The following is a 16714-nucleotide window of genomic DNA, read 5'->3' as shown; positions in this document are numbered from 1 at the left end:
CAGGGCATGGGCAACCCTCACCTCAGCAACTATTTTTAGACTACAAGAGACACGAAGGGTCTAGCAGAATATCTCATTTCCGACAGTAACATTTCTTCGATTTCATATATTCATCTCTTTCTAAATATCACTGGTTTATTGGTTATTTATCCATCAAACACATTGGCCGATCGGCATAAGAAAGTATTTCAACGTAATCTTTAAGAATGATATTGGTTCGAAATTCGGTCGTGTTGACATATTTGTAAACGAGACATGTGAACCCTGCGTGTTCGTAGCTCAATGCCACGACCGATTTGTTGTGTATGTTCACGTGTACAGAGGGTGATTTCCAAGTTGTTTATAACTTAGGAGGCGTCCCCAAAATTATCATAACCGACTTGGATTCAGAACTGAACACACACATTTTGTATTGTGAAAACTTTGCGGATAATTTTATATTGTGCTATATTCCAACAGAGGTAAGCTTTCTTTTTGAATTTTAATCTTTGAATTATTTCTACTGTATAGATAGAAATTATTGCTTATTTATTATTTGATACTTTTCATTTTATGGTCTTTATTGTTGATGATATTTATTGAAGCTTTAATTATTTTTCTGTATTAAGGATGGCATGTTTGTTTTACTGTATTATGATATTATCTGGAAATAATATTGATTTAAAAGGTTATTCGTAAAATCATGGACGTACTATGTTGTACAGGTCTGGTACAATATTGTCTGTTTTGAATGAGGTCAGGACAGACTTGTGTTTACATTTCTAGGTCACGCGGGCTTTGTTCTCTATCTTGGACATGGCATGCACAATTTGTTTAGGAAATATTTTACATATTTAACTTAATATTATTTTCTAATAAAGCCATCCCAATAATATAATAAAATGTTATAATTCAATTTAAAAGAAAATACATTGTTCCAGTATCGTCATTTTATTTCAACATTAATTAGGTACTATTTTTTTAAAATATAAGTTATAGTGATATCATCGTAGCCATTGCTGCTCTTAGAATTATTTTCTACAATAATCGATGTCTAGTCTAAACAAAACAGCTCGGTCATCCTTTGTGCATGCAGTAATCAGCTGATTTTGACGCCTACGCGCATGCGCGCTTTACGTGATCAGGGCATGATCAGCTACACTGATATAAGCAGGGGTTCTATTTATGGTAGTCTATTTTTAGTAAGACACGTGTTGCTTAGTCCAGTCGATGACTTTGGGCTACCCTTCTAGAGAGATATACTTAATTAGAAAATTGGCTGTCTGTTCGACTTCACGTGACGGATTACTTTTCTCTTCCACAGATTATAAAGATGTTGGACAACGAGATGAACCAGAACGAAATGTTGGTCCCACGGGCCATGGACTCATTGGCAATGCCATTCGAAAGCGCATCTTCTTCATCAATGATGCCCGAAATTCCCAAGGGAGGGCTTCTTGTTAGGGTAAGTTAACAAAACTTCATCAGAATTGTTTTCAAATTAGATGTTATCTAGTCCAACACAAATACTGTATAATTTTGGTAATTTTCAAAATTGATCGTGTTAAGCATTGGTTTTTTACATGTTTAATTTTGAATTACATTTTGATTTCCAACAGGTGTGCTATGCAGGTGCTTGCTACTCTGAGGGTATGCTGAGAAGGAAGCAGATCCGTCCCACACTACCAGGTATACACGACACCTCTCTCTACCCAGGTGTGCACTTAACCAAGGCGACAATTGGGCAGTTTCGAAAATTGACAAAATTTCATGAAAAATAAATATGCTCTTTTTTATCAATAATGGATGCTACCAAGTCAAATTTGACTCCCTTTTCTTAAGTTTCCTAAACAAATGCTTTCAAAATCGAAATGTTTGGATGAAGAGCCGTTATGTTGCTGTAACTATTCACGCCCAATTTTTACCATTGTTTCTGCTTCAAGTGATGTGTTCGTGTATCGTCTGTTCTCGTAATATCCCCGTTGTAACCGATCTTTACCTGTTTGATGTTCTGAACTGTGTATATAACTGTTGTATGTCTATATTTCAGGATTAGAGATTTCCGGTGTGGTTCAGGATGTCTGTGCCTCTCTTCCCAATAGCAACTTTACAACTGGAGACAAAGTAGTTATTTACCCTGACGAAGACTTGGCCGACTCCGGCTACACAGAATACCTTGCTGTGGATGACGTACAGAACTGCCTGCAAATTCCCGAAAACATCCCATTAGAGGTCGCCGCCATGCTTCCAGGTGGCGCCCTGTCGGCATACAGTGCCCTGTTAAAGGCCAAGCCACACGTGGAGAAACTTCAGGAAGTGAAATGTAAGTTTCATTGTATTATGCGTGTTGTTTCTTTTGCAATTATATTTTTTGTAAGTTTTGATGAAATGATTGGATTAAAAGTCTTGTTTTTGCGCAAGTATTTATAAGCACAAACTTATATTGGAAACTTTTGTTTAGTCCATTGCATTCCAATGCTGACAAACTATGTCCTCTTTCACAGCCTGTGTAAACGTACTGGTGGTCGGAGCTGGCGGACTAGGTCTGTGGGCCGTGAAACTGGCTCAGTTCCTTGTCGGGAGTATGTCAAACAACATTCCGTCTGTTTGTTGCCGACAACAGTATCGACAAGTTGTTGACTGCCCAAGACCATGGTTGCTATGACATCATTCACTGGAACGAAGAGGATCACGAGCAGTATATTATTGAGAGGACGCTGGACGCCTGCCGTGGTGGCGTAGATGTAATAGTGGACTTCGTCAGCTCTCCCCGTACCATGCAGAGATCAATGAAGATTCTCAACAGGGTAGGTGTCTTTCAAACAATCGATTATCGCTTCCCTAATATTCCAGACGTTCACAGGTCTTGTTCAACGCGTCTATTTCACAAAACAAAATATCGTTTGACATTAAGAAGACGTAATTGAATAACGGTAGCTTTTATTTAAGTCAAACTAATACATGGTTTGTTGTTTTGTTAACAGGAAGGCCTCATCCTTGTTGGTGGAAACACAATGTCCGAAGTCAGCATCAACCTTAACACACTGGCTGCCAAACAGCAGTCAATAGTAGGAATCCCCAAAGGTTCCCTCGCCCAGCTCCAGGACCTGGTGACCGCTGTATCCGAGGGGTCTGTGACCCCGCCCTCCTACACTGTCTATCCATCGGAGGATGCACCACAAGTGTTCGATGACTTGGCCAGATGCCGAATCACCGGCAGGGCTATTTTATGTTTTGGAAACCTTACAAATGATCACCGTGTGACGAACAACAACTAAATGTCGACATATTACCGACAAACTGCGTGTTCAATCACTGACCTGCTCAGGGCTTTACAGTGAAATACAGTTCCCGACCCGTCAAGCGTACTGCGGGGCGGAGGGACGCTTTGACAAGGCGGTCCAAAGCGGCCAACGGGTGGCCATTTCAGTAGGAAGATGCGGGTACACTCGAGGACATCCTGATTAGTCCCGAATACTTTTTGACAACGGTGCTGCATTTACTGTTTGAACATTCGCCAATCACCAACGCCAAGACATGGGTCAATTTGGTTAACGGCAATAATGTTGGCAACCCCGGTGTTAAAACCTCATCACTATTATTGTGTTCTGTCCAGGTTTCAAAGAATTCTTGGAAATCTCGGCAATGCAGATACTCGATCCTATACGATTGGACTGCTACGCGAACAAACTGACAATAAATACGCTCTCGTGTGTCCTGAACATTTTCAGAAAAAAACAAAACACTGGTGTGCTGCTTTAATGAACGATCTCGACAACACCAGACGCGAGAGGACAATTAGAGATCTGAATATTGTGATTCTGATATATATACTCATCATTTGCATCAAATGTATGTACATGTGTATGAAAAAGGGTTGTGCTAGACTGCTCGCTCCTCATTGAGGGTTATTCCATTGTCATTGTAAAATCGTTAAATGTTTACAAACTAGGCAATTGTTTTGAATATATTTGCAATTAATTTGTGTATGGGAATGACAATTCCTCGCTGTGTGGTAGAAAACGAGTTGGGAGGAAGGCATGAGCGAAAGCATTAGCGGTGTTATTTATTATAGTGAGGCGTTTAGATGATGGAACGAGAACTCAAGCGTGGATACGTATGGGTATGGATGGACACCGTGTATCTGTCGAGTGTAATTCTCGATAATCTTGTGATATAAAAAGTGTATCTGCAACGAGTGTTGGTATGTTTATAAAGTTTTATTGTTAAAAGTGAATGATTGAACGGGAAGTATGTTTTTGTACATTTATGAAGTTATGAATTTAAAATTTATGATTTTTAAGATTAAAAACGTGAAAAAACTTTTAAACAATTGTGGGAGTTTCTCATTTTTGCAAAACGACCGTAGTAGCAACTTGACGGTGACTGAGTACAGTGACAGTATGTTGTAAACATCGCCACACAGAAAATATAGCTGTGGAAAATTTTACTCGTTTTTACGGAGAATATTTATATGGGTTTTCACACTACATCCCTGGGAATGACGGGGCGTACTGACAGCTGTCGCACGGGGCATTGACCCTCGCGCATCTTACTCGAATCATTAACGACGTCTACAATATAGTTGAGATAATTCCTGCACGTAAGCGTGATTATATTTAAGATGACATAATAACTCATTTACATATACTGTCATTTACTCGCCATTATACAGATAAGTTAAGTCTACTTCACTGTAAACAGCCGTACAAGGTGACCCCGATCGTATAACGGCACGTAGCGGAAATAGGCGAGGCTGGTAAACAACTATGATTTATACCGCACTGCTGCGGGAACCAGAGACACGTGGAAACAGCGAGCTTTTTCGTAAACATATTTACTCCTCGCCACCGAGGATCATTCGATCAATACATACTTTTTGATGACGCAAGTGTATTAGGACACGGCTTGAAAGTAGGTTAACAATGTTGTCAAGTTGGCTCCTGGTTGCTGTTGATATGTTTTAGTTGTTGTTGGGGAGTACGTTTGCCACGTTTTATCGAACATCTGTCCTCGTCCATGTAAACAATTTGTGTCTTAGATAATCGGCCAGGACAAGGTATATCCGATATTGTTATAGGGGTCGGATGTCGTCTGCAGTAAATGTATCATTAGATCGGAGTTTGACATAAACTGGTACCCGGACAGGACAGCTATGATATATAAACTGTACGGGGACAGGACAGCTATGATATATAAACTGTACGGGGACAGGACAGCTATGATATCTAAACAGTACACGGACAGGACAGCTATGATATCTAAACTGTACACGGACAGGACAGCTATGATATATAAACTGTACACGGACAGGACAGCTATGATATCTAAACTGTACACAGACAGGACAGCTATGATATCTAAACTGTACGGGGACAGGACAGCTATGATATATAAACTGTACGGGGACAGGACAGCTATGATATATAAACTGTACACGGACAGGACAGCTATGATATATCAACTGTACGGGGACAGGACAGCTATGATATATAAACTGTACACAGACAGGACAGCTATGATATCTAAACTGTACGGGGACAGGACAGCTATGATATATAAACTGTACGGGGACAGGACAGCTATGATATATAAACTGTACACGGACAGGACAGCTATGATATATCAACTGTACGGGGACAGGACAGCTATGATATATCAACTGTACGGGGACAGGACAGCTATGATATATCAACTGTACGGGGACAGGACAGCTATGATATATCAACTGTACACAGACAGGACAGCTATGATATCTAAACTGTACACGGACAGGACAGCTATGATATCTAAACTGTACCCGGACAGGACAGCTATGATATCTAAACTGTACACAGACAGGACAGCTATGATATCTAAACAGTACGGGGACAGGACAGCTATGATATCTAAACTGTACACGGACAGGACAGCTATGATATCTAAACTGTACACGGACAGGACAGGTATGATATCTAAACTGTACGGGGACAGGACAGCTATGATATCTAAACTGTACACAGACAGGACAGCTATGATATCTAAACTGTACACGGACAGGACAGCTATGATATCTAAACTGTACACGGACAGGACAGCTATGATATATAAACTGTACACAGACAGGACAGCTATGATATATAAACTGTACACAGACAGGACAGCTATGGTATCTAAACTGTACACAGACAGGACAGCTATGATATCTAAACTGTACACAGACAGGACAGCTATGATATCTAAACTGTACACAGACAGGACAGCTATGATATCTAAACTGTACACAGACAGGACAGCTATGATATCTAAACTGTACACAGACAGGACAGCTATGATATCTAAACTGTACACAGACAGGACAGCTATGATATCTAAACTGTACACAGACAGGACAGTTATGATATATAAACTGTACACAGACAGGACAGCTATGATATCTAAACTGTACACAGACAGGACAGTTATGATAACTAAACTGTACACAGACAGGACAGCTATGCTATCTAAACTGTACACAGACAGGACAGCTATGATATCTAAACTGTACCCGCACAGGACAGCTATGATATCTATACTGTACACAGACAGGACAGCTATGATATCTAAACTGTACACAGACAGGACAGCTATGATATCTAAACTGTACACAGACAGGACAGCTATGATATCTAAACTGTACACAGACAGGACAGCCATGATATCTAAACTGTACACAGACAGGACAGCCATGATATCTAAACTGTACACAGACAGGACAGCCATGATATCTAAACTGTACACAGACAGGACAGCTATGATATCTAAACTGTACACAGACAGGACAGCTATGATATCTAAACTGTACACAGACAGGACAGCTGTGATATCTAAACTGTACACAGACTGGACAGCTATGATATCTAAACTGTACACAGACAGGACAGCTATGATATCTAAACTGTACACAGACAGGACAGCCATGATAACTAAAATGTACACAGACAGGACAGCCATGATATCTAAACTGTACACTGACAGGACAGCTATGATATCTAAACTGTACACAGACAGGACAGCTATGATATCTATACTGTACACAGACAGGGCAGCTATGATATCTATACTGTACACAGACAAGACAGTTATGATATCTAAACTGTACACAGACAGGACAGCTATGACATCTATACTGTACACAGACAGGACAGCTATGGTATATAAACTGTACACAGACAGGACAGCTATGATATCTATACTGTACACAGACAAGACAGTTATGATATCTAAACTGTACCCGGACAGGACAGTTATGATATCTAAACTGTACACAGACAGGACAGCTATGGTATATAAACTGTACACAGACAGGACAGCTATGATATCTAAACTGTACACAGACAGGACAGCTATGATATCTAAACTGTACCCGCACAGGACAGCTATGATATCTAAACTGTATACAGAGAGGACAGCTATGGTATCTAAACTGTACACAGACAGGACAGCTATGATATCTATACTGTACACAGACAGGACAGCTATGATATCTATACTGTACACAGACAGGACAGCTATGATATCTAAACAGTACACGGACAGGACAGCTATGATATCTAAACTGTACGGGGACGGGACAGCTATGATAACTAAACTGTACACAGACAGGACAGCTATGATATATAAATTGTACACAGACAGGACAGCTATGATATCTAAACTGTACACAGACAGGACAGCCATGATATCTAAACTGTACACAGACAGGACAGCCATGATATCTAAACTGTACACAGACAGGACAGCTATGATATCTAAACTGTACACAGACAGGACAGCTATGATATCTAAACTGTACACAGACAGGACAGCTGTGATATCTAAACTGTACACAGACTGGACAGCTATGATATCTAAACTGTACACAGACAGGACAGCTATGATATCTAAACTGTACACAGACAGGACAGCTATGATATCTAAACTGTACCCGCACAGGACAGCTATGATATCTAAACTGTATACAGAGAGGACAGCTATGGTATCTAAACTGTACACAGACAGGACAGCTATGATATCTATACTGTACACAGACAGGACAGCTATGATATCTATACTGTACACAGACAGGACAGCTATGATATCTAAACAGTACACGGACAGGACAGCTATGATATCTAAACTGTACGGGGACGGGACAGCTATGATAACTAAACTGTACACAGACAGGACAGCTATGATATATAAATTGTACACAGACAGGACAGCTATGATATCTAAACTGTACACAGACAGGACAGCCATGATATCTAAACTGTACACAGACAGGACAGCCATGATATCTAAACTGTACACAGACAGGACAGCCATGATATCTAAACTGTACACAGACAGGACAGCTATGATATCTAAACTGTACACAGACAGGACAGCTGTGATATCTAAACTGTACACAGACTGGACAGCTATGATATCTAAACTGTACACAGACAGGACAGCTATGATATCTAAACTGTACACAGACAGGACAGCCATGATATCTAAACTGTACACAGACAGGACAGCTATGATATATAAACTGTACACTGACAGGACAGCTATGATATCTAAACTGTACACAGACAGGACAGCTATGATATCTATACTGTACACAGACAGGACAGCTATGATATCTATACTGTACACAGACAAGACAGTTATGATATCTAAACTGTACACAGACAGGACAGCTATGATATCTATACTGTACACAGACAGGACAGCTATGGTATCTAAACTGTACACAGACAGGACAGCTATGGTATATAAACTGTACACAGACAGGACAGCTATGATATCTATACTGTACACAGACAAGGCAGTTATGATATCTAAACTGTACCCGGACAGGACAGTTATGATATCTAAACTGTACACAGACAGGACAGCTATGGTATCTAAACTGTACACGGACAGGACAGCTATGATATCTAAACTGTACACAGACAGGACAGCTATGATATCTATACTGTACACAGACAGGACAGCTATGATATCTAAACTGTATACAGACAGGACAGCTATGATATCTAAACTGTACACAGACAGGACAGCTATGATATCTTAACTGTACAAAGACAGGACAGCTGTGATATCTAAACTGTACACAGACAGGACAGCTATGATATCTAAATTGTACACGGACAGGACAGCTATGATATCTAAACTGTACACAGACAGGACAGCCATGATATCTAAACTGTACACAGACAGGACAGCTATGATATCTAAACTGTACACTGACAGGACAGCTATGATATCTAAACTGTACACAGACAGGACAGCTATGATATCTATACTGTACACAGACAGGACAGCTATGATATCTAAACTGTACACAGACAGGACAGCTGTGATATCTAAACTGTACGGGGATATGACAGCTATGATATCTAAACTGTACGGGGACATGACAGCTATGATATCTAAACTGTACACAGACAGGACAGCTATGGTATCTAAACTGTACACAGACAGGACAGCTATGGTATATAAACTGTACACAGACAGGACAGCTATGATATCTATACTGTACACAGACAAGACAGTTATGATATCTAAACTGTACCCAGACAGGACAGTTATGATATCTAAACTGTACACAGACAGGACAGCTATGGTATATAAACTGTACACAGACAGGACAGCTATGATATCTAAACTGTACACAGACAGGACAGCTATGATATCTAAACTGTACACGGACAGGACAGCTATGATATCTAAACTGTACACAGACAGGACAGCTATGATATCTAAACTGTACCCGCACAGGACAGCTATGATATCTAAACTGTACACAGACAGGACAGCCATGATATCTAAATTGTACACAGACAGGACAGCTATGATATCTAAACTGTACCCGCACAGGACAGCTATGATATCTATACTGTACACAGACAGGACAGTTATGATATCTAAACTGTACCCGCACAGGACAGCTATGATATCTATACTGTACACAGACAGGACAGCTATGATATCTAAACTGTACACAGACAGGACAGCTATGATATCTAAACTGTACACAGACAGGACAGCTATGATATCTAAACTGTACACAGGCAGGACAGCTATGATATCTAAACTGTACACAGACAGGACGGCTATGATATCTAAACTGTACACAGACAGGACAGCTATGATATCTTAACTGTACACAGACAGGACAGCTATGATATATAAACTGTACACAGACGGAACAGTTATGATATCTAAACTGTACACAGACAGGACAGCTATGCTATCTAAACTGTACACAGACAGGACAGCTATGATATCTAAACTGTACACAGACAGGACAGCTATGCTATCTAAACTGTACACAGACAGGACAGCTATGATATCTAAACTGTACACAGACAGGACAGCTATGATATCTAAACTGTACACAGACAGGACAGCGATGATATCTAAACTGTACACAGACAGGACAGCTATGATAACTAAACTGTACACAGACAGGACAGCTATATATATATGATATCTAAACTGTACGGGGACAGGACAGCTATGATATCTAAACTGTACACAGACAGGACAGCTATGATATATAAACTGTACACCGACAGGACAGCTATGATATCTAAATTGTACCCAAGTTAAGCAATGTCGAGCGGGATCAGACCACGGTGGGTTCGCTCGGTTGTAACCCGTTACGTAACTTTCGGCAACGTGTCAGTGTTCGGTGTATCATCCTGTACTGGTAACTAGAGGAGGGAGGAATAACAGGAATAATATGCGGCAATGCCAGTGTGTTAATAACGGATACCGCCTTATTGTGAACACCCCAACGGGTCATGTTTAGTCAGAAGCACTGAGCAGAGTTATTGATATACAATGTATACGTAAGATAAACTGTTTAAGATGTTGATTGGAAACGTGTAGACTCTTCTCGGGAAGTTGGAATGGTAAACAGTTTTGTTTTTTACATAATGGACAAGGTGCGCCACATCGTCGGTGACGTCACGCAATTGTGCATATCTCGGACGGGCACGTTAAATAAACATAACCAGGCGTTACAAAACATCGGCTAGGCTAGATATGTTTTCCATTTAAACCTGACCTGATCGTCATCAACAAGGTCAGACTGTTTGTATTGTGTCACGTTTGTCTTTAGCCCACTGTATATATAACATATATATATGTACATGTAGGTAGTGACTGTGTAATTTACTGTTTAATATATAGTGATAAGGATATATTTATAATGGTATATCAAACTGTACCATAGAGTTATGGCTGTACCATAGAGTTATGGCAAGCAGAAGATATAAACTGTTTAGTATAAAGTCTATAAACAGTATCTATTTCCAGAAAGTTTTACAACAGTTGTTCAAATAAACAAAGTATATTGCGGATTGGAAAACAAGCTGTAAGCTTATCAATAAACTGTTGACAATACTGACTTGCACACGAAACCGTAATTCTAACATACAATTGATATACTAGTAGTAACGAGGGCTAGCTATAAACAAGATGAAGATGTGAATGGAGACCCTTGTTTAGTTTAGTTTATTCAACTTGAAGCCTTACGGCTCATAAGTAACATAGAAGCATCAACATACACATATATACAATACGTAACTATTTGTTATAGAGGATGAACAAAACAGTAGGCGTAACTGGTGAAAAGCATCTGCAAACATTGATTTTAACAACAAAAGCACAATTTGTCAGAGTATTCAGGGGGTGGACAAAACAATAAACATAACTGGAGACGAGTACCTTAAGTCATTAATAAAAAGTAAATAATACAGTTTGTAAGAGTAGATAGATAGTAGTTACCAAACAATAGGTATAACTAATATAAGTATCTAGGATTTTTCAAATGCAAATATATACTTCGTGAGAATAATTACATGATGAACAAACAATATATATAAATAGATATAAATAGAGATAAGTAACTAACATCGTTAATACAACACTAAATACAAAGTGTACATAATTTAGATGAATAGCTAGGGTATGAACAAAAAATAGGTATAGCTGGAGATAAACACGTACAATACGATATTGATCTATACTAAAGGTTGGAATCCCGACCGTAGTAACCAGCTTGACTGTAAATATTTTCCAAGATTACATAACTCTTTTTCATTGTGAACAGAAAGCAATTGGACAAGTTTAAAAGAAGACGGGTCATTCCAATAATATTTTTTAATGAATCTTTTTCGAATATCAACATATAGTGGACAAATAAGGATGAAATGGAATTCGTCCTCTACTTGGTTCTGGTTGCAATAACGACATAACCATTTGACCTTGGAATATTGCGATACCGGCCTTCTTCTATATCAAGCTTATGCGATGAAAGTCTTAATTTTGAAATAAGTCTACGATACGGATCAGGAATAGATTTTGTTAGATAGAATTGCAGTGTGAAGGTGTCAACAATATATTTATACAGATAACATTTAGAAGATCTTTCAATAAATTCATTTCTTGCTTGAATAAAGCTTGTAAAAAGTACAATGAAAATACGACCAAATGTCTGTTTGACCTTGACCTGTGACATACTTTAATTTCAGAAAATGTTTGTGACTTTTGATATGTCAGGTGGATTGGACATCAAGGTAAATCTATGTAAGCCTTATTCTTGACTTTGACATTAACGTTAGTACACACTTTTCACGACTTTGACCTTCACGTTAGTACACACTTTTCACGACTTTGACCTTCACGTTAGTACACACTTTTCACGACTTTGACCTTCACGTTAGTACACACTTTCAGCAGTAGATCCAAAAGGTGTAATTGTCACATGACTATCACTAGAGAATATTATGTAAAGTTATAAATATAAGACCTAATATATTGTTGTTTCTAGATAAAAGGAAGTGGGTTTTATTTAATAGACTAAAAGATACTTCCTGCGGGTAGGAATTGCATGATATAGCAATTAGGGAACATTGAAGTGGTCATCATAAACAGATTATACCCAATGTTTAACACTGTCTGAACGTTTCAGTGATGTACTGGTCTTTTTAAGGTAATTCGTGTCATTTGGAGCTATATACGGACACACACACATATATATATATCACTTTAAATGAAGTAATAAGTGCAGTATGCACCGAATTATGAATATTAAACAACACATTTGATTCGTCAGGGAGCCTCGGGACCGAGATTAACACGTGTTACATGATATGTGTCAGACCGCTGGTTTCTGCGTCGTGGTCTGTGTGATTTGAAAGATGAGCAGAAATATTTATGTTTTCTGTCAAGTTTGTTAATATGTATAACTGATATGTATGGTGTTCCGTTAGGGCCAAATTTCCAGTATCGCTCCTTCGCTCCTTCGACCTAAACTCGAAGGAGCGAAAACACGATGGCGAAGGAGCGAAAATACGATGGCGAAGGAGCGAAAACACGATGGCGAAGGAGCGAAGAAACTTCGCTCCTTTCCATCGCTCCTTCGCCATCGTGTTTTCGCTCCTTAGCCATCGTATTTTCGCTCCTTGAAAGATGAGCAGATAAAACAAAATAAAAAAAATCAATTACTCCCCATCGAACTTCCGAACGCGAATGAGCGAAGGAGCGAAAATACGATGGCGAAGGAGCGAAAACACGATGGCGAAGGAGCGAAGAAACTTCGCTCCTTTCCATCGCTCCTTCGCCACCGTGTTTTCGCTCCTTCGCCATCGTATTTTCGCTCCTTCGCTCATTCGCGTTCGGAAGTTGGATGGGGAGTAATTGATTTTTTTATTTTGTTTTATGTGATGTACGCATAAGTGTTCCAAATGATTTTGCAGCTACCGTACCTTGAAGAGGCGCTTAAAGAATCTTGGTCTCAAGAAACGGGGAAATTGGAGTTAAAGTGAAATTGTCACCGCTATTAAGGTTAATATACAATCTCTCCAATAGTATGTTCCTTATAGTATTTCGACTGATCCTATTGTATGTATATACTGTATGTATCTTATCCAAGTTGAAAAAGTGGCTCAATGAACCGAACTAGTTATGAAAACTTCTCTCCGCCCACACTTCATTTCACTTTCAGTTTAATATACTTAGTAGTTATCTTATTACTGTTTTCCATTTGGGAAAATACATGTACCACTGAAATTTTTAGAGAGCACCCTTTTTGTCTAAGGGAAACTACTGAAAGTCGACGAAAACATAGGGCTAAAACTCACTGAATTGAAAGTGTTGATTAACCATTTTTGAAAATTGTAGAATCTATATGATAAAACAACAACATTTGACTCAAATTTAGTGTTTGCGTAATTAATTTTTTTCGTGTAAAACTCTAACAATTTATTTGCCTGGTAAGGTATTTAAGGCTTCATTTATAAACACTATTAAATCTTCATATCAAAAGGAGGAAATCGAAGGGAGTGGGAGGTTTTGGGATGCCGGAGCATGGCATAGCTGCTGGAAGGTACCTTACACTACACTCAATAATTCGTTATAGTTGCAGGGGATATATATACTTATATATGTGGTGTTATTCTGAAATGATTGTTTTCCAACTTTCTGGTGGCGTCACGTGACTAAGTCAGTGTTTCCAAATATAATATATGGTCGTTATTACTATATATGCAAGTAGATTGATATCTGAAATTAAGGATCAAATCATAGATAGAAAAGTAATATTTCTGAATGTTTGAAAGCTATATGTATTTCATTGTGGTGAACGATTACATTTTGTTCCTGTTCTTTGCAATATTATTCTCATTCAGAATCAAAGTATCGAGCACAACATTAATTTTGAACCTTAAAGTTGTGTACATTCAAATATATATGTATGTACATGAATTGGTAGTCTTTGTAGGTCAATTTTGTGCAAATTAATTCATCAAAATGATGTCGTATATCAATATATAGTGTACTAGTGACATTTTTCTAATTTCTGAAACCACTGAACGTAAATCAGGGAATGAAAAAAAGGACACTTTTCGAAACTACATATACCTCCATCGAACTTCTGAACGCGAAGGAGCGAAGGAGCGAAAATACAATGGCGAAGGAGCGAAAACACGATGGCGAAGGAGCGAAGTTCCATCGCTCCTTCGCCATCGTGTTTTTGCTCTGAACTTCGCTCCTTCGCCATCGTGTTTTTGCTCTGAACTTCGCTCCTTCGCCATCGTGTTTTCGCTCCTTCGCCATCGTATTTTCGCTCCTTCGCTCCTTTGCTCCTTCGACATCGTGTTTTCGCTCCTTCGCTCCTTCGCGTTTAGGTCGAAGGAGCGAAGGAGCGATATTGGAAATTTGGCCCTATCGCAACACCATAGATATGTGACTTAATTCAGAGGTAAATATGTTATTCACACGAGTTTTCTTAAATGATTTCGACCTAAACAAAATTTATTTATAAAGGAATTTCATTGTTGAAATCAGGACAAATACATGTACAAATGAAAATATTCCTCTTCAATTTAGAAAACATTACATTTATTTTGATTTTGTCATTTGACAGAATGTAAACACTTATCTACCAGACTGAGTGTAAACTCCCGTCTATAAGACTGAGTGTAAACTCCCATCTACCAGTCTGAGTGTAAACTCCCGTCTACCAGACTGAGTGTAAACTCCCGTCTACCAGACTGAGTGTAAACTCCCGTCTACCAGACTGAGTGTAAACTCCCGTCTACCAGTCTGAGTGTAAACTCCCGTCTACCAGACTGAGTGTAAACTCCCGTCTACCAGACTGAGTGTAAACTCCCGTCTACCAGACTGAGTGTAAACTCCCGTCTACCAGACTGAGTGTAAACTCCCGTCTACCAGACTGAGTGTAAACTCCCGTCTACCAGACTAAGTGTAAACTCCTGTCTACCAGACTGAGTGTAAACTCCCATCTACCAGACTAAGTGTAAACTCCCGTCTACCAGTCTGAGTGTAAACTCCCGTCTACCAGACTGAGTGTAAACTCCCGTCTATCACACTAAGTGTAAACTCCCGTCTACAAGTCTGAGTGTAAACTTCCGTCTACCAGACTGGGTGTAAACTTCCGTCTACCAGACTGGGTGTAAACTCCCGTCTACCAGACTGAGTGTAAACTCCCGTCTACCAGACTGAGTGTAAACTCCCGTCTACCAGACTGAGTGTAAACTCCCGTCTACCAGACTGAGTGTAAACTCCCGTCTACCAGACTGAGTGTAAACTCCTGTCTACCAGACTGAGTGTAAACTCCCGTCTTCCAGACTGAGTGTAAACTCCCGTCTATCACACTAAGTGTAAACTCCCGTCTACCAGACTGAGTGTAAACTCCCGTCTACCAGACTGAGTGTAAACTCCCGTCTACCAGACTAAGTGTAAACTCCCGTCTACCAGACCGAGTGTAAACTCCTATCTACCAGACAGAGTGTAAACTCCCGTCTACCAGACCGAGTGTAAACTCCTATCTACCAGACTGAGTGTAAACTCCCGTCTACCAGACTGAGTGTAAACTCCCGTCTACCAGACTGAGTGTAAACTTCCGTTTACCACACTGAGTGTTAACTCCCGTCTACCAGTCTGAGTGTAAACTCCCGTCTACCAGACTGAGTGTAAAATCCGGTCTACCAGACTGAGTGTAAACTCCTGTCCAGTGTAAATAAGATATGCGTGGCTTCATGGCTTCAGGATCAGTAAAGACCACCGGCACCTAAATCATGCATATACGCTTTGCAGTTCCTGATCGAGGACAAAGATCTCAGGGAGTCTGCCGGACTATCGCATATATACCGCTATGTATATATATACCGCTCAAGTTGAAATCCTCTCATTGTAATTGAGTAAAGTGGTCGAT

The 16714-nt window shown here is 39.5% G+C and overlaps 1 protein-coding gene across 1 annotated transcript; it reads left to right on the top strand.

Moving 5' to 3' along the window:
• The first annotated feature begins 290 nt into the window (after window positions 1-290).
• On the top strand, window positions 291-4313 carry LOC117335586 (cinnamyl alcohol dehydrogenase 8-like). Its single transcript, XM_033895680.1, is given in 7 exon segments — window positions 291-461; window positions 1304-1444; window positions 1599-1668; window positions 2030-2302; window positions 2484-2578; window positions 2580-2786; window positions 2964-4313. Coding segments are annotated over 7 exon segments (1236 nt in total). The 5' UTR covers window positions 291-305; the 3' UTR covers window positions 3258-4313.
• Window positions 4314-16714: the final 12401 nt, after the last annotated feature.

This window comes from Pecten maximus, chromosome 10, assembly GCF_902652985.1.
Source record: "Pecten maximus chromosome 10, xPecMax1.1, whole genome shotgun sequence".
In the NCBI taxonomy this organism is placed as follows: domain Eukaryota; kingdom Metazoa; phylum Mollusca; class Bivalvia; order Pectinida; family Pectinidae; genus Pecten; species Pecten maximus.
The sequence above is the reverse complement of the archived record's forward strand: the minus strand, read 5'-3'. Positions and strand labels throughout refer to the sequence as shown.